This window comes from Chiloscyllium punctatum, chromosome X (genome assembly GCF_047496795.1).
Source record: "Chiloscyllium punctatum isolate Juve2018m chromosome X, sChiPun1.3, whole genome shotgun sequence".
NCBI lineage: Eukaryota > Metazoa > Chordata > Chondrichthyes > Orectolobiformes > Hemiscylliidae > Chiloscyllium > Chiloscyllium punctatum.
The window spans coordinates 15,324,163-15,346,477 of record NC_092791.1 but is presented as its reverse complement, the minus strand read 5'-3'; the positions used below and the strand labels follow the sequence as shown (position 1 = coordinate 15,346,477).

At 41.6% G+C, this 22,315-nt stretch overlaps 1 protein-coding gene across 5 annotated transcripts in view; it reads right to left on the bottom strand.

The window, feature by feature from the left end:
* Positions 1-838: 838 nt before the first annotated feature.
* Positions 839-22,315, bottom strand: part of vdrb (vitamin D receptor b) — a 319,754-nt gene continuing 298,277 nt past the window's right edge. For all 5 annotated transcript variants that reach the window (XM_072567382.1, XM_072567385.1, XM_072567383.1 and 2 more), the window contains one exon: positions 839-14,854. In XM_072567382.1, coding sequence (XP_072423483.1) covers positions 14,592-14,854 — 263 coding nt within the window. In that variant the 3' untranslated portion in view covers positions 839-14,591. The remainder of the gene's footprint in view (positions 14,855-22,315) is intronic.

The following is a 22,315-nucleotide window of genomic DNA, read 5'->3' as shown; positions in this document are numbered from 1 at the left end:
TTCTAAGTGTTAATTTCTATTTTATGCAAATCCATCAAAATTACTCAAATGTTTTCCAGAATTTCCAAATAAGGAAATTACCTATCTCAAATTGTTAAAGCAATAATTTATAATTTTCATGGATATTCACAGATACATCAAGATGTATTGGCATGTATAATGTCAATTATACTTCACCAAATATTAATCTCTATTTTTTTTAAACAATCTAAAACCATTAGGCTGTTTCAGGTTTATGCAATAAACAAGTCTACACAAGGGTGAGTGCACATTTACTGAGAACCAACCTTGCAATTTGAGGTGAGAATGCAAAAACATATACAAGGGAAGGAAATAACAGGCATATATTTCACTTCTCCATCTTTACCTCAAATGCAGGAGAAAGTGTGTTCCTCAAATCATTTGCACTTGCTCTAAATGATAACATAAATGATTTAAGCTAATCAATGGTTCTTCCTGATGAACACGGTCGACTAAAATAAGGTTTTTATTCCAGGCGCAAGTTATCAGCACTTTTTTTTACAAGAGAAGCATCATGCAAAATGTCTCTAACTATCCAAAGCAAAAAAACATAATCATCAAATTGAAAGTGACTTGAACAAGATGCCTATTTTAATGTTCTTTTTCTAGGACGGGGAAACTCCCATTCCATCTCCAGCTTGTTGAAGAATTACACAAATATTTGGTGTTCTTCAGTTAATATTCAAAAGATATTTTAAAGGTAACAAGTTATAGGAGTAATAATATTCAGTGAAGACAGTACATTTTAGATTCCAATTCCCCAGAAGTATACAAATTATATCTTACATAAGAATCCCCCCCCCCGCCCCCGCCATCACCTCCCAATAACTCAAACAGTTGACAACAATGATGAGGACGCCCTCCTTGATGGCCATTTTGGCTGATGTAATTTAAATCCATCTCATTTAATGCTCCTCCTCATTGGTGGCTGTCCAGGTGGGTGGGCCTGTAAATTCCAGCAGGCACTGTGCCCATCCACCTACCCTGCCCCATTTTACCAGTAGTAGTGTGGGGAAGGAAGATTGGGTGGCCTACACATCAATGAGCCAATGAAGGCCCTTACTGTCAAATAATGCTCACTTCAGGGTCTCATGCCACTGTCGCTGGGATTTAACCAGCAGCCCAAAAGGCACAGGCCAAGTGTTCAGCTTGGCAGCTTTCCCTGTATGGAGTGGTGGTAGGCTGGGATGGGGCACCTGGATCTATCAGGAGCTCTCCCACCTACAGGGTTTAACACCCTCCCCCACTTCCCCTCCAATGGCATTTCTAATCCAGCTCCCCACTGTTCTTAGACAGGTTTTCCAGCTTGGTCTCAGCAAGACCCCTGGACTTACCAGTGGAACTTGCCGTAGGCCTTGCTTATTAATCAGCCTGTGGTCATTAAGACACAGATTGAAAATCATTAAATCAATTAAACTCTATACTAATTACAATAGATTATTTACATTTTTATATAAAGTGCATTAACAAAACATCTCTTCAAGATAACACAATTGTATTTGCAGCAATTCTCTTAAATATTTTTATGTAGTTAATATCCATTATTTGTCTTAATTTTTTTTGAAAACTTCTTTGTAGTAACACACAGAGTAGAATTTAACACCCTCCCCTGAGGCAGGTTTGGAGGTGGAGAGTCATTTAATCAATTCATGGCTGCTAAAGGCCCACATTCTGCCGCTACTGGGATTCACCCAACAGGAGGCAGGATGATTATCATGCAGCATGCTCAAAACTCAAACCTTGTAGGGTTTGTTTGTGGGCCTCCAGGAGGAGTCCATTGTTCAAAGGCCCAGTTGAGAGATGCAGCGCTGGGAAAATGTCCTGCCGACAGTCACCCTGACTCTTGCTGTCAAAATCCCCTGCTTCGTAACCCCCCTCCTGTTGCCACAGATCTGTGGCCTAAGTCCCTCACTGATTGTGGGCCATGGTTGTTGGCATTACCTGGAGCAGCCACTGCTCCTGCTGGCAACTGCTGACCAGTTCCTAACTGCTAGCCTCTGACTGATATTTAAGTTGGCAGGCCATGCCTGTCACCTCCATTAAATACTAGTGCCAGTAACAATTGTTTTATCTGCAGCACTGAGGCATTCATAAGGCAAGTTCTGTTTCCACAAACATAACATAATGACAAAGTTGTAATATTTGATCATTTAGTTTCAAGTATGCCAACTCACTCACATGTCCAAGGTGGGCACTGTTCCCAGAAAAATTACATTTAAGTTTTAACATGGAGAGTCAAGTACTTATTTTGGGGGATGGAGGAGGTAGTGGTCAGATTGTGGAGTTAATGGGAGGTAGGTGATCTTCTCCCAGAGACACTCTGGACTTTCACTAACTCTACTCAATGTAGAGATCTGAACAGCTGCAGGAAAAACTTAGCAGTGGAAGTTATTAATCCAATATTAATCAAACATTACAACAGACAGTTCTCAAAGTAGCATCCTTTTTCAAAATCACTTTCCAGCTACCCCTCATTCCAACAGTGATATGCTTTTTTTTGGAAAAGAATCATCCACATGGTTTAACCATACATGCACTGGTATTAAGAATGACTGAAGTGTTGGTGATACCACAAACCCTCTGTAAGTCTAAACCAGATTGGCTACACTTTACACTTTAAGCATTTGGCTGAATCTTCACTCTCCAATGTTTTTGGAGCTGGAAGGTCTACCTGAGTATTGTGCAAATCTGGAGCCTCAAAGTTCCTATAAGGATTACTCCATAAACATGTAAAGCTATTCTTGGAATATAATTTCTTAAAGGATTTGTTTAGAAAAAGTCGAATTGACATGTGGGATTCCCAATTAATAATAAAAATCCAATCATTAAGCTGTACATCCTGTGGTAATGTTAGTGAATTTTGTGGGGCAAGTTCTCCTGTGCTTTCAAGCTGCATCAACTACAGATTCCTCTAAATACATAGGAAAGCAAGTACAGTCAAGTGCAAATAAACCCGAGGCAGATAAAACCCTCCTTTTATGCCACTTTAATTAGTGTTATGAATAGATACTAGTGTTCATAAGAAAATAAGTCACTCAGTTATAGTAGCATATTACCTACTGTAAACCTTTGAACAGCAATAGCCTAAATCCTTAGAAGTTAATTGAATGATATGTTTTGAAAAATGCTTTACCAGCTAAAATTGCTATCAGTTTATGAGCTTTTATAACATATTATCTTTAACTCATATTTTAAGATGTTTATTGGAAGCTTAAAACTTTCAAGGGACATGTTCAAGTACCTCACTGAAACTACAAGGATTTTGACCAAAACTTGACCAAGTTTGTCTTGCATCAGGTGTCAAAAGATTTGTAATTTTTTTGTAAGAATAAGTAAGTTCCTGCTTTTACTGGTTAAGGAATGATACACTTTGGAGTGACCAATCAACATCCTACACCACAAATTATTCAGGAGTCCTTTTTTCAATTTTTTTCATTCCATTGCAAAGAAAATGATAAACCTTCAAACCAGTTTTGAGACAAGGGGCTAGATTTTAATTTAGTTTCAAGCATGTTGACTCATATGCTCATAGGAAGTTAGCTCAAATAGAACAGAATCCATACAGTGTGGAAAGAGGCTGTTCAGCCCATTGAGTCTGCACTACACCTTCAAAGAGCATCTCATCCAAACTCTATCCCCATAACACTGCATTTAGCCTGGCAAATCCACCGAACCTGGACAGCTTTGGATTGTGGGAGGGAATGGTGCACCTGGTGGAAACCCACACAGTCACCCAAGACTGGAATCAAATCCAGGTCCCTGGTGCTGGGAGACAGTAGTACTAACCACTGAGCCATCCTTCCACCCCTCAAGTTGAAAGGTTTCATGACCCACAGATCCGCCTTGGTTTCAAGAGCACTGAATTGCATGATTTTTGCTCCAAGGAGGCAGGCAAAAGCTGAAGTAGGCTGGTTAGAAGACCTGCCTTTGTTCGTCTGTGTTTTGTCCTAGCTTTCGTGAAACTCGTTGGTCAACCAGCCCATGCTTGCAAGTCCCAGCACAATGTGTCTATCATTAGATGCGATGCTGCTATTGGAAATAATTTATTAAATAATCTGGATTGTGCTAAGAATTATACCTGGAAACTACTTAACATATGAGTCAGGTCACAGTGTGATGCATTTGTGTGTACTCGAAGCTATTTGTATGAACACACAGGACCTTGCTTTATGTAGGCACAAAGAATCTATCTATACATTGCATTGTTTTCGTAGAGACAGCCAATCTGCTGCATCCCCTGACCAATTGAATCTGAGAACGAAGATCGACAGTTCATGCTGCCTCGCCTTGCCAATGATGGCCCAACCAATCAGCAGCCTCTTCTCATGGTGTGTAAATTGGTGTTCTTTTCTCCCCCAATTGTTTTTTTCTCTAATTCTGATGAGTGCAACTTGAAAGACTTCAACATCTTGTGTCCTTTTAGCCAGTTTAAGTTTTATACTGCTAAGTAATTATTTCTTGCGACATTGACAAAGAAAAGCACAGAAAAAATGTCTTATAATCAAACGTCAATCAAACAAGATCAACAATTTACTCAACTTGTCAAATTTGCTGAGTTCATTAGGCTCTCAGCCAAGCATGTATAACATGGCAGGAGAGAGAAAAAAAGAAGCTGAGGCAAAGAGAAAATTTGAAGAGAAGCGCTATCCTAGAACATAGGATAGGCCCTTTGGCCCTCGATGTTGCGCTGACCTGTGAACTAGCTCGTCCCCCTACATTATCCCAAAATCACTATAGTAATGCTAATAGTAATGCAGATTCCTTCAATCTATTTGAACCATGAGTTTTAGATTTACAGTTGGCTTTTTAAGTATTTGCATAAAATGCAAACTGTAAAACTTCACTTATACACTTGAGAAATAGGTGATGGCACTAGACAGTTGCAGAGTAAAAGTACAGGAAAGCAAACTTCATGTCAGACCACCGCCAGTAAGATACACTTAATAACATTACGTGCCAGTGTCAAGCAGTGTAACTGTTTTGTTTTCTCATAACTTTCTTCAAATATAAAATGGCCTAGATTTTGCTGTAGTAATGACAAGGAACTTAGTCACTGAAACTGACAGTAAAGTTGGGAGTCTAGTCATGTGTAAAATAATGTGGAAATCCAAACATTGCTGTCAGTGAAAGTATGCTCCTTGATAGAGGTTTCCACAATCTCCATTGCAATTCTGAATTGATGAGAGTTTCCACTTTTATGCTGTTTTCTCGTTACAAAACGCCTTTCAAAAAATTACACCTTGCTGAATAATACATAACTAAATTTTTAAACAACATACTAACTGCTGAATCACTACTAAATCTCTTTGCTGTTCCTTTAAAACTAATTTCATAATTGCGGCGTGAGATTTTTTTCACAATGAGGGAAAAAATCCATGTTTTTCAAAGCAAAATACTTTTTCTTTTTACGACAATTACACAGAACCTTGTGGGAAGGATGTTTCCCCGGCCTTCTTTGGGGGGGAGTTAGAACTAGGGAACACAGTCTAGGGATAAGGGCAGCGAACATAGGATTGAGATGAAGAAGACTTTCTTCAATCAGAGGGGCCAATTCCTTGGAATTCCCTACCACAGAGGCCAGTAGAGGCTCATTCACTGAGTTTATTAAAGACAGAGACTGATAGTTGTCTAGATATTAACGATATCCAGGGACATGGAGGTAGCGCAGGAAAATGGTGATGAGGTAGAAGGACAGCCATGATCTCCTTGAATGGCGATTAAGCACAAAGGACCAAATGCCTCTTAAATTATCTGCTTTAAAAGTCCATTTATCTTATTTTAGCTCTCACCATATATCACATTTAGTCGACTGCCTGAAAATGTAGAAGTGAAATTTTTTTAAGTGGTTTCAATTTCCAGCTATGCTGCATGTGAATACTTCAATTTAATTGGTTGCCTATCTGCTTGCAGCTGCATGCCAAGACGTTGCTTGAGGTCAGGATTAAATTGCTGTGAGGAAAGGGAAGTTACCACCACAGAGATCGCTTGATCTGTGTGGGCTGTTTTCTTTTGAGCTCAGTGGCAAGAAACCTTGGCTGACCACTGACCAGAAAATTGGGACACAATATAGCTAGATGCAAACAAATCAGAGCAAAGATACAAGGCTGAACTTTACAGTGGGTTTCAGGACCCATACAATGGGGTGAAAAGTGGGTTCCTCAAATCTGCATGTGCTGGCAGTGGGAATGGCTTGCAAATTTACACCAAGTGATCTTCTAATTGGCCACGTGTGGACCCACTGTCTGAGTAAGGATAGCTGGCAGGCTATTGATGCCTTTGCCCCAGTCAGAAGGCTGGTGGCTTTAAAACCTCAGCAGCATCATGAGGAAAAATGGACATTGTTGAAACAGGCAGGAAACCATTGGGACACCTCAACAAAGATGTCCAAGGGCAGTAGCACCCGTGTGACAAAGACAAAACCTCTCTGCAAGCTGTGAAGATGACACAAAGAGATAAACATAGATTAAATGGGAAAAAGTGGAATTTTCCATTTTGGCAGCAAGAATAAAAAAGAAACAGATTGATCTGGGTGTCCTGCTGCATACGTTGTGAAAGGTTAATATGCAGAGTAATTGGAAAGCTAAGAGAATGTTGTCACTTATTCCAAGTGAAAGGGTACACAAAGCTGGTGGGGGGGGGGGGGTATGTTGCACTTATAGAAGGCACAGGTGAGACCCTATCTGGAGTACTGTGTACAACATTAGTCACCTCATTTAAACCAAGGGTATAAATACGTTGGAAGTAGTTGAGGGAAGGATTACTAATGTCTGGGATAGGTTGGGTGTCCTCCGAGGAAAGTTTGGACAGGCTAGGCTTGTATCCAATAGAGTTTAGAAAAGTAAGAGGCAATTGATTGAAACATTTCCTCTTATGGGAAATTCTTGAAAGTTTATAACATTTATAACAGAGATCAGGAGAAAGGTTTCCTCTCAGGGAGTTGAGACACTTTGGAACTCTCTTCATCAAAAAGGGGGAGGTAATGGCCTAGTGGTATTATCACTGGACTGTTAAACCAGAGACCCAGGTAACATTCAGGAGACGCAGGTTTGAATCCTGTCATGGCAGATGGTGGAATTTGAATCCAATAAAAATCTGGAATTAAGAGTCTAATGATGACCATGAAATGATTGTTGGAAAAACCCATTTGGTTCACTAATGTCCTTTATGGAGGGAAACTGCCATCCTTACCTGGTCTGGTCCACATGTGACTCCAGACCCACAGCAATGTGGTTGACTCTTTGGGTAATTAGAGCTGGGCACTAACTAATCAGTGATGCCCTCATCCAGTTTATGAATTTTTTTTAAAAAGACGGTTGAAGCAGGGTCTTTTAAGGCAGAGTGAATAGATTTTTGATAAACAAGGGGGTGAAAGACTATCAAGGATAGGTGGGATTGTGGAATAATCAGATCAGCCATGATCTTATTGCATGGCAAAGCAGACTTGTATCACCAAGTGGCTTCTCCTGCTCACAATTTATATGTTTGTATGGAATACCATCCATGATTCCATCCCCCAACCCCCCCACCAACGCCATGGAACCACTAGCTCTGATGGTATCCTGGATTGCTACAGGAAGGCCACCCCGGTAGTCACCCCTTGTGATGGGAGTTATCCTGTTAGCTGAGTCAGTATATTGGTCTGTAATTGTCCTGAGTTGTGGAAGTTAGTTGCTCGCCTCCATGTTGTAGGCAGTTGATCTGCATTGCAGCCTACCTCCTGCATGCAGCTAGGAAATGCCCTAGAAAGTGTGACAGCCAAGGTAATGTCCTGACATTGCTTCTTGCTTTTGTATCAGCTTGCTGCCTCCATACCTGCCACAAAGGCATGATAACGTTCAGCCCGTTAAATTACCAATGTCAACAATATCAAAGTTCAGGACATTCAGATGCAATAAAATCAAACCAGAAAGGCATTGCTGACTGGTTTGGAGAAAGAAAAGTTAACTAGTTGGTAAGTTCGTATGTAGGAGCAGAATTAGGCTATTCGGCCCATCGAGTCTGCTCTGCCATTCGATCATGGCTAATATACTCCTCACCCCCATTTATGGATTAAACTGGTGAATCAATGGAGAGATAGAGAAAAAGCAAACAGAGATATACAAATGTGAAACCAAATAAAATAGAAGAAATAAATCCTGCTTTAGTAATTTGACAGGATAGAAAGAATCTGGAAATTTAAAAATTATGAACAGCCAAAAAAAACCAAAATGCAAGTGAAACTCAAATGATGAGTGCAGAAATTGGAAGAAAGTAGACTTAATTCAATGAGTTCACTGTTTCAAGTGCTGATTTAATAAGTCCCCCAAATGTTCAGGATGAGCATCATTAGAAATTTCGGGGTCATGCCTGCACTTGAATCACCTTTGGATTGGGAGTTTGCTAATTTGCAGCAGGAAGTTGGATTCTCTTGATGGGTTTAAATAGCTGCAGCAGCTTAAAGAGCCAAACACCACTGAGCAACTTTTGTTTCAGCAAGGAAGAGTGAAAATCATCTGAAGTCGTTGTTGAAGTACCACTTGGCCATGTGAAGCAGGCAAGGAAGGCGTTGAAAGGGTCTGACTTATGGAAACCTTCAAACTGCATCTTTCAGCAGAAGGAGATGTGCTGATTCAGTGCATCAGGGTCAAACAAGGCAATAGGAATCAACCATAAGTTTTAAAAAATTGCAATTATAACTCTTCCCTTTCACTGTTGAAGGGTTTCAAGAACATATAATTAACACCCAGATACTCTGCAGGGCCTCTTAAGACACCTAGCCACACCTGCAAACGTTCTTTTACTCCCAGCCTTATTTCTGTGGATCCATACAAAATCCTCATGCGATCTGCAAATTCCTTGTCTAATAGACCTGTCTCACCCCTGTCTCACTGCCTGCTGACATCTGGGTTTTACCGCATCACACAGTAACCAGAGGATATTCTTTTCACTGAAGTCATTTTTTGAAGTTAATTCAAACAGCAATTTATAACTCAATGCTCACTTTTTGCCTGAAAAAACAGACATGATCTAGAATGAAATATGCTCAGAGATCTCCATCTGATAAACATTTATACTCAGTGAGGATTCCAAATCCTGTGACACCCAATAACTGCCTGTTCTTGAATGGACATTGTGATATAGCTTTTCACTCAGATTAGCCAGAGGGCCAATAAAACAGAATATTAGTCTTCACTGACAGAACTCATACTGAAACAATCCGTAATTAGGAGTACAATGGTGGACCTTAAAATTAATCACAAATTTCATAACTTTTGAACTAATCAGAATCCCAGGTGGGACAGCCCAAGTATGACAGCAGTTTGAAAGATAACATGAGAGAGATAAAGCTAGAGAGGGGGAAAATGAGAGAGATGGTGAACAAGAAAGGGAGAAGCAAGAGAGAGAAAGAGAAGCTAAACCTAGACTGAATAATTTAGTGAATTTCTGGCAATTGTTGCATGTCCTACAATGGGTCTGTTCAATGACAGGAAACATGACCTTTGAGTATAGAAGTTGGGATGTCATATTGAGGTTGTACAGGACTTTAGTGAGGCTTCTTCTGTGTGCAGTTACCCTGTTATAGGAAGGATATTATTAAGCTGGAGAGGGTTCGGGAAAGATTTACCAGGACGTTGCCAGGACTGGAGGGTTTGAGTTATAGAGAGAGGCTGGGACTTTTTTAATTGAATTTGATTTATTTATTTATTGTCATGTGTATGTTATTACAAAATACAGAGAAAAGTGTTGTATAGTGTCGCCACTCTCTGGTGCCATCTTAAAACACAGAAAAATAAACCAAAACATAGAATATAAAGGGAGAAAATGACAAAATAAAGTGTTCGACTTTACAGTTCTTCTTGTTTAGTGCTCCACCACGGGCCTGGTGACCTGGTACCTCTACTAACGCCCTCATCACCATGAGTTCTTGATGAACCTCACCAATGCAGGTGGCATCGGTGACCCAAATCTGCTCCACTGCTGCCATGTGTCCACATTGAGCCCACCTCACCGATGCAGCCGTTGATGATGCCAAACCTGCCTCTACCTCCATGAATCTGTGCTGGATGCAGATGCTCCTGGGAACCCAAACTCGGCTCCACCGCAGCAGCCACGAGTCGGCGCTAGGACCATATCGATGATGCAGACGTTGTTGGGAACCCAAACATGCCACAAATGTTGCTGCCATGAGTCTGCCCTGCTGGGTCCATTCGAGTCTACACTGGGCTCACGTGTCACCGTCAATGCCATCACCATGATTAAGCTCTTCAACAAGAGGTAAGTAAAAAAAAGAGGGAAAAGAAACAGACAGAGTAGAGGATCTGCATGCTCAGAAGTGCTACTCCACTGCCAGCTTACCAGAGTGTAGGAGAATGAGGGGTGACCTTAGAGAGGTTTATACAATCAGGATGGGCATAGATAAGGTGAATAGCAAAGATCTTTTCCCTAAATTGGGGAGTTCAAAATTAGGGGGCACATTTTTAAGTTGAGAGGAGAAAAATTTAAAGAAGACATGAGGGCAATTTTCTTTACACAGGGAGTGGTTTGTGTGTGGAATGAACTTCCTGAGGAAGTGGTGGATGTGGATACAGTTACAACGTTTAAAAGACATTGAAAGGTACATTAACAGGAAAGGTTTGGAGGGATATGGGCCAAATGGAGGCAGGTGGGACTAGTTTAGTTTGGGATTATGGTCAGCGTGGACTGGTTGGATTGTTTCCATGCTGTATGACTCTATATCTGAAATGATTCTTAACCTACCCCCGGGCTTCTCTGTTCAATGATAATAGTGGGTAGTTTGGAGGAGCAGGTTCAACATCCTGTGAAGTACACACAACCCTGCTCAACTAGGCATAGATCCAGTGCATCATGAATCACTGCAAAGGCAGCTCAACCTTTACCAATAGGAGGTGTGTCCCCTGTGTTGGTATTTCCTGAGGCACTGTGGAGGTTTATGGTGAAGTCCATCCATCTCAAGTGCACCAGTCTGGCACAGGATTTTGTGTACATGAGGACTCTGTCTACATAGGACGTTGTTTGTCATCACCATGGGACTGTAAAATCATGCCCAAGGAAGACCATTTGACCCATCTTAACTCATTCATTCAGAGAGAACTTAAAATCGGTGTGGTTTCAGACTCCACAATTCCTTCAGGAAATTTATTTCTCACAATTAAACCTCTAATAATAAGTCATACATTCACCCATCACTGTTTATCCTGCTCAGTTTAATTTCAAGTACAAGACCATTTCTGCGACAGTTCACTTGCATTTCATGGAATGATGCAATATAGACATTCCTCCAAGGCCTGATTGTGAACATTTGATGTACTCGAATAAGTCAGAATTGAAAGATAAATGACCTGACCAGACCAAGATAACTAGATAAAATGTTCAGAAAAACAGAAGCGTATGCAGTGCCTGGCTTATAAATGCTGTTATCAGTTCACTTTAAAAAACAAAACAGGAAAAAGGTTGTGGAACTTTTGGGGGAGAAGTGTCAAAAGATAGTAGATTAAGTCAGCCGATTAGGAACAACCTGATATACACATGAAGAGGATGTTAAAGTGAAAGTGACAGAGTACTATAATTAACTGCACAGCATTGTCCATCTTCAGCACAAACTAATTACCTTGCTTTCAAGCAAGCCTTGTATAATATAGCAAGATGCCACTATCACAAATCGAGAACAAGCCTTTGTACAACACCAATCTCAAACTGACATGTTTATATCAACAGAACCAGGCTTACAAATAAAGCCACTGAATTTTTTGGGAGGTGGGATGCAGCCACCAAAATAACCCAATTGTCTTTCAACAGTAATTTACAAACCTCTGTGAAATATAGCTTCTATTTTGTGTAATAAGCTAAAACTACATTTACAAAATATAATTTCATTTTCCTTATTTCCATTTGGTAGATCTGTTTTTCTTATCCCAGAATGTCCAGGTTCAAGGCCAGATAAAGAGGTAATCATACATTCTCAGCGACTAGTAGATGGCTCAGGCAGGTCTCTCCGCACTTGTGCGCTAGAATCTGGGTAAACAGTGCCCAGCCATCAAAACGTATAATTGGGCAAGCTTCATTAGTGACAAAGGAGCCAGTGCTCACATCTGACAACTTAGACAAATGTAGAAACCCTTTAGAAGACAAAATCCTGTCTAAACATGGTATACTTTTGTGTAAATAACAATGTGATGTACATACCAGTATCTGCTTTTACCCAGCTACATTTAATCACTTCTCCAGGGTTGCAATCCTCACTTTAGAAACACTTATGCAACTCATCTTTTGTCTCAATAATCCTTTAAAACAATCTGGCTTATTTCTGTATAAGTGCTGCTTGTTCATTTAGTCAAGTAAAAACACTCCTGAATGTCACTTGCAAGTGCTACTCAATTTTCTATTTCACTTCAGAGTTCTTTATCCATCTATTGCATACGTTTAAGGCAGTAAGAATCAGCACTTCTATAACTTGCTTTCTGAAATGAAATACAAGTTTACCCCCAGTACAGAACATCCACAAAAGCATCAACCAGTTAGGGACACTAGGTGGGAAGGATTGTCTTTTGCAATGAGTAAAATTCCAGATCTCCATGTGACCTGTTTGTAAGTGACACCATTGGCGTCAAAGAAGTATATTTTCAACCTGCCCAGATCTGGATTCAGCACCAAATGGAATACAATGTTAATACAACCACACTGGTCAATGCAGTAAAACATTTTTAAATGCAGTTTTAAACATTTCTATTTCTTTACAACCTGAAGGGAATGCGGATTTCCTGAGTATGAAACAATGTTACTTGCTTCCAGAGAATAAGTGCATAAAATGGCTGCTGCTGTACATGAATTCTGGTTGAATAAAAAAATGGGACACACAGTGAATTGTTCACAGACATAAGTACCACAACTGTTGTACAGATAGTTGTACGCATATTGTGCAATATACAGACATTAAGAGCTGTACTTCAGGTCAGATTGATGTCACTGCAGCATTTCCGACACATTGTAAAGTCTGGTGTAAGAGAATCAGTTTCGTACCAATGGGTTCTCCAAATGCAACTTGCATCTTTTTTTTCCTTTTTCCAAAAATTTACATCCCTCTTCAGAAGGTGTTAACTCGTGTGGAAATACAATTCCAGAGGTACCTCAAGTAACTATTCTTCAGGTAGGAACCTATATGGTGAATGTTAACAAGAAATTCCACCACTATGGTGTCAACCAAGCCACATTGCGTCTTTGCCCAATCCTGTGCTCTTCCAGCAGGAGTGTGTAATGGCCAGGATCAAGCACCTATGTTGATTTCCCCCACCTTTTTCCAAGAGTGCCAACACTGAATGCAATACCCTTACATCCAAACTGGCAGAGACCACTGCCTCAGTACAGACCAGGGATTGAACACAAAACGTGGATTTTATGATTGAACTATTCCCTGCACAAATTCCCAAATCAGGAGCTCTACCTTGTAATTTTCAAATAAAAACCTTGAAAACAAGAAAAAGGCTCAACACAGCAGGTGTGACACATGATCAGATTCAATGACAATCTAAGTTATTTATAGTTTAAGAAATCCTAATTCTTTGCTTCTACAACCCCAGGTTTTCAATGAATTAATGTGAATGGTGCCAGTGAGGGACTCCAAATGTCATCACTGCAGAGTTCTGGAACCTGAATTGACTTCCAAAAAAGACCAAGAAATAAATATGTGCTTACATAGTTTTGTGAAAAGACCATTGAAAACTGCCCTCATTCCCAAAGGCATATGTGAACATAGTGGAGTGATGGTGATTACAACTTCCTGATTACATGCTATTTGTCTAATTTTAATCCACAAGTCTTCAGTTGTGCAGGTCATGATGATGGCCAATTCATCAGATCCTTGTCTATCACTTCTAGTGAGTAACATGTCATGAACACTCGAAGACCAAGCAGGGAATCCTTTCTGGGGCAGCAGGAAGTAGGACACCAACAGACGAAGGCCTCTGAAGGTGTACTTGATTCTTGTAGTAGTTTAGTGCCTGCTTTTGGCATGGACATTGCTGGAATTTCTGCCACTGATAACATTTACTCATTATCCCTGCCAACTGCATTTTCAGATTATCTAAAATCATTTCATAAATATTAAGAAAACTGTAAAAATGCTAAGATTGGCAAAAATGGTCATTTACCCTGCAATTACTGCATGTGTACATGTAACACGGAAACGTTAAGAGGATGACATCACCTATTTTGAGTGTTAAATTCAAAGATCAGATGTACTTTGTTTACATTCATCAAATATATTCACTAGATGCTTAAAATGTTGCCCTTGTTCTCATGTTTCAGGTACAAATGAAGTGATAGGGAAAACTATCACTTTTACTTTCCATTGTTATTGCTACATCGTAAAATATCTGTACAAGTGGAAATTCCTTTACAAACTGCAATTACCACCCCATCCCTCCTCTCTTTAGATCACTGGTCCAAAACAATTCAGAAAGTACTTCAGAGTATCATTTGATAGTTGGAAACCCAGTTTTTCAAAGGAAACGCTGTGTGTGCATCAAGCCTGCTACCCTGTGTGAACCTAAATGTTTGCAACAAAAGAAAGTGGTTCACTGATCAACATCATTGCTAAATACCTCAAGCACAAGTGGTGTAAGGTGTGTGTTACAATCAGGATTAAAGGTCAGAGACTGGAACTGTTTGGAATGTTCCTCGCTCAGGCTTCGGAGGTCTGTCAACTTCTGGATCATCTTCGGATACAATAACCGATTACCTGGAGGAGGATGTTTGGCTCGGATGTATGACTGAAGAGTTTCAGACAACCCATCTTGAATACGCTCCACTTGAACACGGTTCTGTACTCCGGGACGATCTGAAAATATACGCAGAAACAAAAGATTGTGGCTACAGTTTTCACAATGGGAATAAACAGCCAAAAGCAGAGAAGCTACAGGTGACAACCATGAAGCAGTAGGTTGTCAGCCTGAAGCTAATACTTGAACTCAAGTACAGAATCTAGTCTGACACTCTGGTACCATTACCAAGGGAATGCTGCAGTGTCGGAGGTGCTGTGTTTTGGATTAGACGTTAAACTAAGGTCCCATCTCCTCTCTCATATGGACAGGAAAAAAACTTTTTAGAGATTCTTCATTCTTCACAGATCAGTGCAATTCCCTTGTGAGTGAAGATCTGTCACCACATGTCAATCGACATTAAAAACAAAAGGGTTCCTGGTCATTTATCTGATCGCTGAGCACAAAATGATTGTTGTGTTGTGACAGTTGTGAAAGATGGAATTTTTCTTTCTTCTCTGACCTGTATGAAAAATTACTGCTGGACAAGAGATTAATCAAACAACTAATCTACTGAAAGGCATCAACAAGGTAGAAAACAAGAAATACGTCTGAAGGAAACCTCTTGTCCAGGTTATCCTTTCAGAATAGCAAGCCTATCACTCCCCCAACATGCTCAGGAACGTCAGGGAGGACCTGGCTACAACGTGTCACAAATGGTCAAACTGACCTAAATGCAGCTCTTCAGAGGTCGTTTAGCTTTGTTTTATGACATGATTAGATTTCAGACATGGTGCCTGAATTAATCTGATACAGGCAACAAATGATAATTTAATATTCCTATGATGCTCAGTATCTGCTACTATGTAAACGTTTTAAATTTTGCAAGTTGGGCTGAACTGTGTCCTCAGGAGGTATTAAGCCCAAATCAAAAGCTGACATTGGAGTGAAGCTTTTAAGAAATTGATCTTCCAAAATTCTCTACATTCTCGAACACCACTATTTTATAAAGGACAGGGAACAGAAAAACAGAACAGAACAGAAAACAAGGAACTAAAGGCCATCCTCACTGGTTGGTGAAATCCTGGAATCTATGATGTAGTAATTAGATTGCAATATGATTTATGAAAGGAAAATTGTATTTAACAATTTTATTAGCGTTTTTGGGATTGTAACTTGCAGCATAGAAAGTTGTGGCGTATTTCAATTTTTGGAAAGTATTCTACACTATACTATGCTATACTAACTGCTGTGTACATACCACCACAAGCAAAGGTTGAGGAAGCTCTGGATGTGCTGTACTCCACCCTGGAGACAGAACACCCCAAGGCCCTGTTTATTGTAACTGGTGACTTCAATCAAGCCAATCTAAGGAAGGTGCTGCCCAAGTACCACCAGAACATTACCTGCCCCACCAGGGGTCCGACCACTGCTACACCACTGTGAAGGATGCCTACCGTCCACCGCCCTCATTTCGGGAATTCTGACCACAATGCCATGGTTCTTCTCCCGGCTTACAAGCAAAAGCTCAAGCAGGAGACCCCCTCGTGGATACAGGTCAAGTGCTGGTCGGAGGAGGCAGAGGATCAACTCCGGTGCTATATGGAATCGGCTGATTGGGCCGTGTTCAAACAGGCCACAGGTACCTTGGACAAGTACACTATCACTGTCACAGACTTTATCAGCAAGTGTGTGGAGGACTGCATACTGAGGAAGAAAATCTGGGTGTTCCCCAACAGGAAACCCTGGATGAATCAGGACATACAGAACCTGCTAAAAACCAGGTGCGAGGCCTTCAGATCAGGAGACCCACTCAAATAAGGAATCCAAGTATGACCTTCGCAGAGACATTAAGACAGCCAAGTTCCAACACCAATCCAAACTAGAGACCCAGACAGACACCTGGCAACTATGGCAAGGACTGAATGACATCACAGGTTCTAAAAGGAGACAGTGCAAGATAGCAGACAATGACATATCCCTCCCAGATCATCCCAATGCCTCTATGCTTGTTTTAAGCAGAGTTTCGGCAGAGAGGTAACATCTATTCTGACAAGTCCTGACGAACCTATCTCAACAGTCACTGTATCAGAGGTCAGATCAGTTTTCCCACATGTGAATCCAAGGAAAGCAATGGGACCAGACAGAGTACCAGGCCATGCACTCAGAGCATGTGCAGATCAACTGGCAGAGGTCTTCTCGGACATCTTCAACCTCTCCCTGCAGCAGGCCACTGTCCCTGCCTGTTTCAAGAGGGCCAACATCATCCCTGTGTCTGAGAAGGCTCATGCAGCATGTCTCAACGACTACTACACAGTAACTTCAGTGGGTCATGAAGTGCTTTGAAAGGCTGTTCCTGGCTGTTCCTGGCACGGTGGCACAGTGGTTAGCACTGCTGCCTCACAGCTCCAGAGACCTGGGTTCAATTCCCGCCTCAGGCGACTGACTGTGTGGAGTTTGCACATTCTCCCCGTGTCTGCGTGAGTTTCCTCCGGGTGCTCCGGTTTCCTCCCACAGTCCAAAGATGTGCAGGTCAGGTGAATTGGCTATGCTAAATTGCCCGTAGTGTTAGGTAAGGGGTAGATGTAGGGGTGTGGTTGGGTTGCGCTTCGGCGGGGCGGTGTGGACTTGTTGGGCCGAAGGGCCTGTTTCCACACTGTAAGTAATCTAATCTAATCTAATCTAATCTAATCTAATCAACTCCAGCCTCCCCACTACTCTTGATCCACTCCAATTTGCCTATCGGACCAACAGATACATGTCAGATGCCATATCACTTGCCCTTCACTCCTCCCTAGAACATCTTGACACCAAGAACATCTATGAAAGAACTCATTGACTACAGTTCAGCCTTCAACACTATTATCCCCTCGAGACTGATTACTAAACTTAGTGATCTCAGACTAAGCCCCATTCTCTGCAACTGGATCCTCAGTTTCCTGACCCACAGGTCACAATTAGTGAGGTTTGGGGACAATATTTCATCCTCACTAACTCTCAACACTGGGGCCTCCCCCAGGGGTACGTACTCAGCCCCCTACTGTACTCACTGCGTCACCAAATACCAGACTAATGCCATTTACAAGTTTGCTGATGACACCACCATAGTCGGTCGAATCTCAGATGGCGATGAACAGATTACAGACGGGAGGTGGAAGACCTGGAAAAATGGTGCACTGAGAACAACCCAGCTCTCAATGCTGACAAAACCAAGGAACTCATTACTGACTTTCGGTGGGATGTTACTCATGCCCCTCTACACATTAACAGCACAGAGGTGGAACGAGTGGAGAGTGTCAAGCTCCTGGGAGTGGTCACCCACAACAAGCTTTCTTGGACTCTTCATGTGAACGCACTGGTTACAAAGGGCCAACAATGTCTCTTCTTCCTCAGGCGGCTGAGGAAATTTGGCATGATGGCAAATACCCTTGCCAATTTTTATAGGTGCGCCATCAACAGCATTCTGTCTGGATGTATCACTACCTGGTATGGCAACCGTACCATTCAAGATCGGAGACGGTTACAGAGAGTGGGGAACTCGGCCCGGACAATCACAAAGGCCAACCTCCCGTCTATAGAATCCATCTACCAGGCCCGCTGTCAAGGAAAGGCCGCCAGCATTCTCAAAGATCCATCCCACCCTGGCAAATGTTTTTCTACAACCTGTACCATCAGGGAGAAGGTACAGAAGCCTGGACACACACACCAGCCGGTTTCGAAACAGTTTCTACCCTACTGTTGTTAGAATACTGAATCGACTCACAAACTCTTAACATTCGCCTGTACCTATGTGTTTATTTTTGCCTCTGTTTCCCTACTATTTATTTATCTATGCTACTTAACTCTGAGATCTGTCTGTACTGCTCACAAGACAAAGCTTTTCACTGTGCCTCGGTACACGGGACAATAAATTCAATTCAATTCAATTCAAGAAAGTACCACACTAGAGGCTATTACACAAAATCAAGAAATTGGGGAAGTATATTAAGATGGACTAACCAGTGGTGAAAGACAGATTAACAGAAAACAGGGTTAAGTAGAGCATTTTCAGAGTAGCCAGCTGTAATTATTGTGGTACCACAAGGGCCAGCGTTTAGGTCTAAGGTATTTGCAACCTATATCAATTACTTACATGAGGGGACTGAGTAATGTTTTCAAGTTTGATGAAGACACAAAGCTAGCTGGGAAAGCAAGTAATGAGGAAATCATAAAGAGGCTGTAGAGTGATACAGGGAGGTTAAATGAGTGGACAAAAACATGACAAATGGGATAGTGTGAAGTTATCTATTAAAGAAAAACAGAAAAGCAGAATTTAATTTTGAATGATAAGAGACAAGGAAATGTCGGTATTCTGAGTGACCTCACTATCATTGTGGTAAAAACAATGACTGCAGATGCTGGAAAGCAAATACTGGATTAGTGGTGCTGGAAGAGCACAGCAGTTAAGGCAGCATCCAACGAGCAGCGAAATCCTGCTCGTTGGATGCTGCCTGAACTGCTGTGCTCTTCCAGCATCACTATCATTGTATATGAATTAAAAAGTTAATCTTTGTACAAGGAGTAATTAGAAAACCAAATATTAGAGGGATTGATATGGAAAAGAAAACATGTGAATTCAGAAGAGGAGTTAGCCTTCAGGCTCCGCCATTCAATAAGATTATGGTTGGTCTGATGACTGCACATACACGTTTACCAAGGTAACTTTGATATCCTTGCTTATCAAGAATCTATCTGCCTTTGCTTTAACAATATTTAAAGATTGTACATCCACTGCCTTTTGAGGGAGAGAATTCCAAAGACTCTCAATCTTCTGAGAAAAGAAATCCTCATCTTGGTTTTAAAAGGGCAGCCCGATTATTTTTAAACAGGGATCCCTAATTCTCGACTAACTCTTCCATAGGAGGGAGCATCCTTTCCACATTCGCCCTGTCAAGACCTCTCAGGATTTTATACATTTCAATTTCTTGTCGCTCCAAACTCCAGCAGATACAAGCCTAGCCTGTTGAACCTTTCCTTATGAGACATTCCAAGTATTTTTTTTAGCACAAATAGTATTGGTCTCGCTGTTATAGCCAGTCCCTGGGGAGGGTTCCCAATGCTTTATAGGACATAGAAAAGTACAGCACAGAACATGCCCTTTGGCCCACAATGTTGTGCTGAGATTTAATCCTAATGTAAAATGTAATAACCTAACCTACACATCCCTCAACTCACTGCTATCCAATGTGCATGTCCAGCAGTCGCTTAAATGTCCCCAATGACTCTGCTTCCACCACCACAGCTGGTAACACATTCCATGCATTCACAACTCTCTGTGTAAAAAACTTGCCTCTGACGTCTCCTTTATACCTTCCTCCTAATATCTTCAAACAATGACTTCTCGTACCAGTCAATCCTGCCCTGGGGAAAAGTCTCTGGCTATTGACTCTATTCCACTCATTATCTTGTATACCTCGATCAGGTCTCCTCTCTTCCTCCTTCTCTCCAGAGAGAAAAGTCCAAGCTTATTCAACCTCTCTTCATAAGTCAAGCCCTCCAGTCCAGGCAGCATCCTGGTAAACCTTCTTTGCACCCTCTCCAAAACCTCTGTATCCTTCCTATAGTAGGGTGATCAGAACTGGACACAATATTCCAAGTGGAGTGTCAGCAGGAACTTGTAGAGCTGCAGCAAAACCCCACGGCTCTTAAACTCGATCCCCCTGTTAATGAAAGCCAAAACACCATATGCTTTCTTAACAACCCTATCCACTTGGGTGGCAACTTTGAGAGATCTATGCACTTGAATACTAAGATCCCTCTGTTCCTCCACACTGCCAAGAATCCTGTCTTTAATCCTATATTCAGCATTTGAGTTCGACCTTCCAAAATACATCACTTCGCATTTATCCAGGTTGAACTCCATCTGCCATTCTCAGCCCAGCTCTGCGTCCTGTCTATGTTGCAGTACAGCCTGCAGTAGCCCTCTATACTATCGACGCCACCTCCAACCTTTGTGTCATCTGCAAATTTACTAACCTACCCCTCAACCTCCTCATCCAAGTCATTTATAAAAACTACAAAGTGCAGAGACCCAAGAACAGAGCCCTGCAGGACCCCACTCAACACTGACCTTCAGGCAGAATACTTTCCATCTACAACCACTTTCTGCCTTCTGTCAGCCAACCAATTCTGAATCCAGATAGCCAAATCTCCCTGTATCCCATACTTCCTGACTTGATGCATGTGCCTACCATGGGGAACCTTATCAAATGCTTTGCTTAAGTCCACATACACCACATACACTGCTTGACCGTCGTTGACCTGTCTTGACACATCCTCGAAGAACTCAATAAGATTTGTGAGACATAACCTGCCCCTCACAAAGCCATGCTGACTGTCTTTAATCACACTATGCTTTGCCAAATAGTCATAAGTCCTATCCCTCAGAATTCTTTCCAAAACTTTGCTGACCACAGACGTAAGACTGACTGGTCTGTAATTGCCAGGGATTTCCCTATTCCCTTTCTTGAAAAGAGGAACAACATTCACCTCCTTCCAATCCTCTGGTACAACTCCCATGGAGAGTGAGGAGGCAAATATCCTCACCAGCAACCTCCTTTCTCACTTCCCGGAGCAGCCTAGGGTAAATCTGGTCTGGCCGTGGGGACTTATCAATCTTAATGTTTTGCAAAATTTTTAGCACATCAACTTCATCAATCTTGATCTGGTCAAGACTGTCTCCCAGCTCCTCTAAGTTTTCATTCATAACAAGGTCCCTTTCCTTGGTGAAAACCAAAGCAAAAAAACTAATTTAGGGCTTCCCCTATCTGTTCAGACTCCACGCACAACTTCCCTACGCTATCCCTGATCAGCCCTATCTTCTCCCTGATCATTCTCTTATTCCTCACGTATGAGTAAAATGCCTTTGGGTTCTCCCTAATCCTTCTTGTCAAGCCTTTCTCATGTCCCCTCCTGGCTCTCCTCAGTCCATTTCTGAGCTCCTTTCTAGCAAGGCTGTAATCGTCTAAAGCTATGCTAGATCCTTGCTTCCTCCACCTTACATAAGCTGCCTTCTTCCGTTCGAAGAGAAGTTCCTTTGTTCTTATCATCCAAGGTTCCTTCATCTTACCCCTTCTTACCTGTCTCAGAGGAACAAATTTGTGCATCACTTGCAACAACTGTTCCTTAAACAGTCTCCACATGTCTGCTGTGCCCTTTCTGTGGAACAATTGCTCCCAGTCTGTACTTCCCAACTTCTGTCTAATAGCATCATAGTTTCTTTTTCCCCAATTAAATATCTTCCCTTGGTAACTACCCCTTTCCCTCTCCAAGGCTATGGTAAATGTGAGGCAGTTGTGATCACTGTCACCAAAGTGTTCTCCCACCGCGAGATGTGACACCTGGCCGAGCACCAAATCCAAAATGGCCTCTCCCCTCATCGGCCTGTCTACACACTGAGTAAGGAAACCCTCCTGAACACACCTGACAAAAATGGCTCCTTCCAAACCATCTGCACGAAGGAGGTTCCAGTCAATATTGGAAAAGTTGAAATCACCCATAAC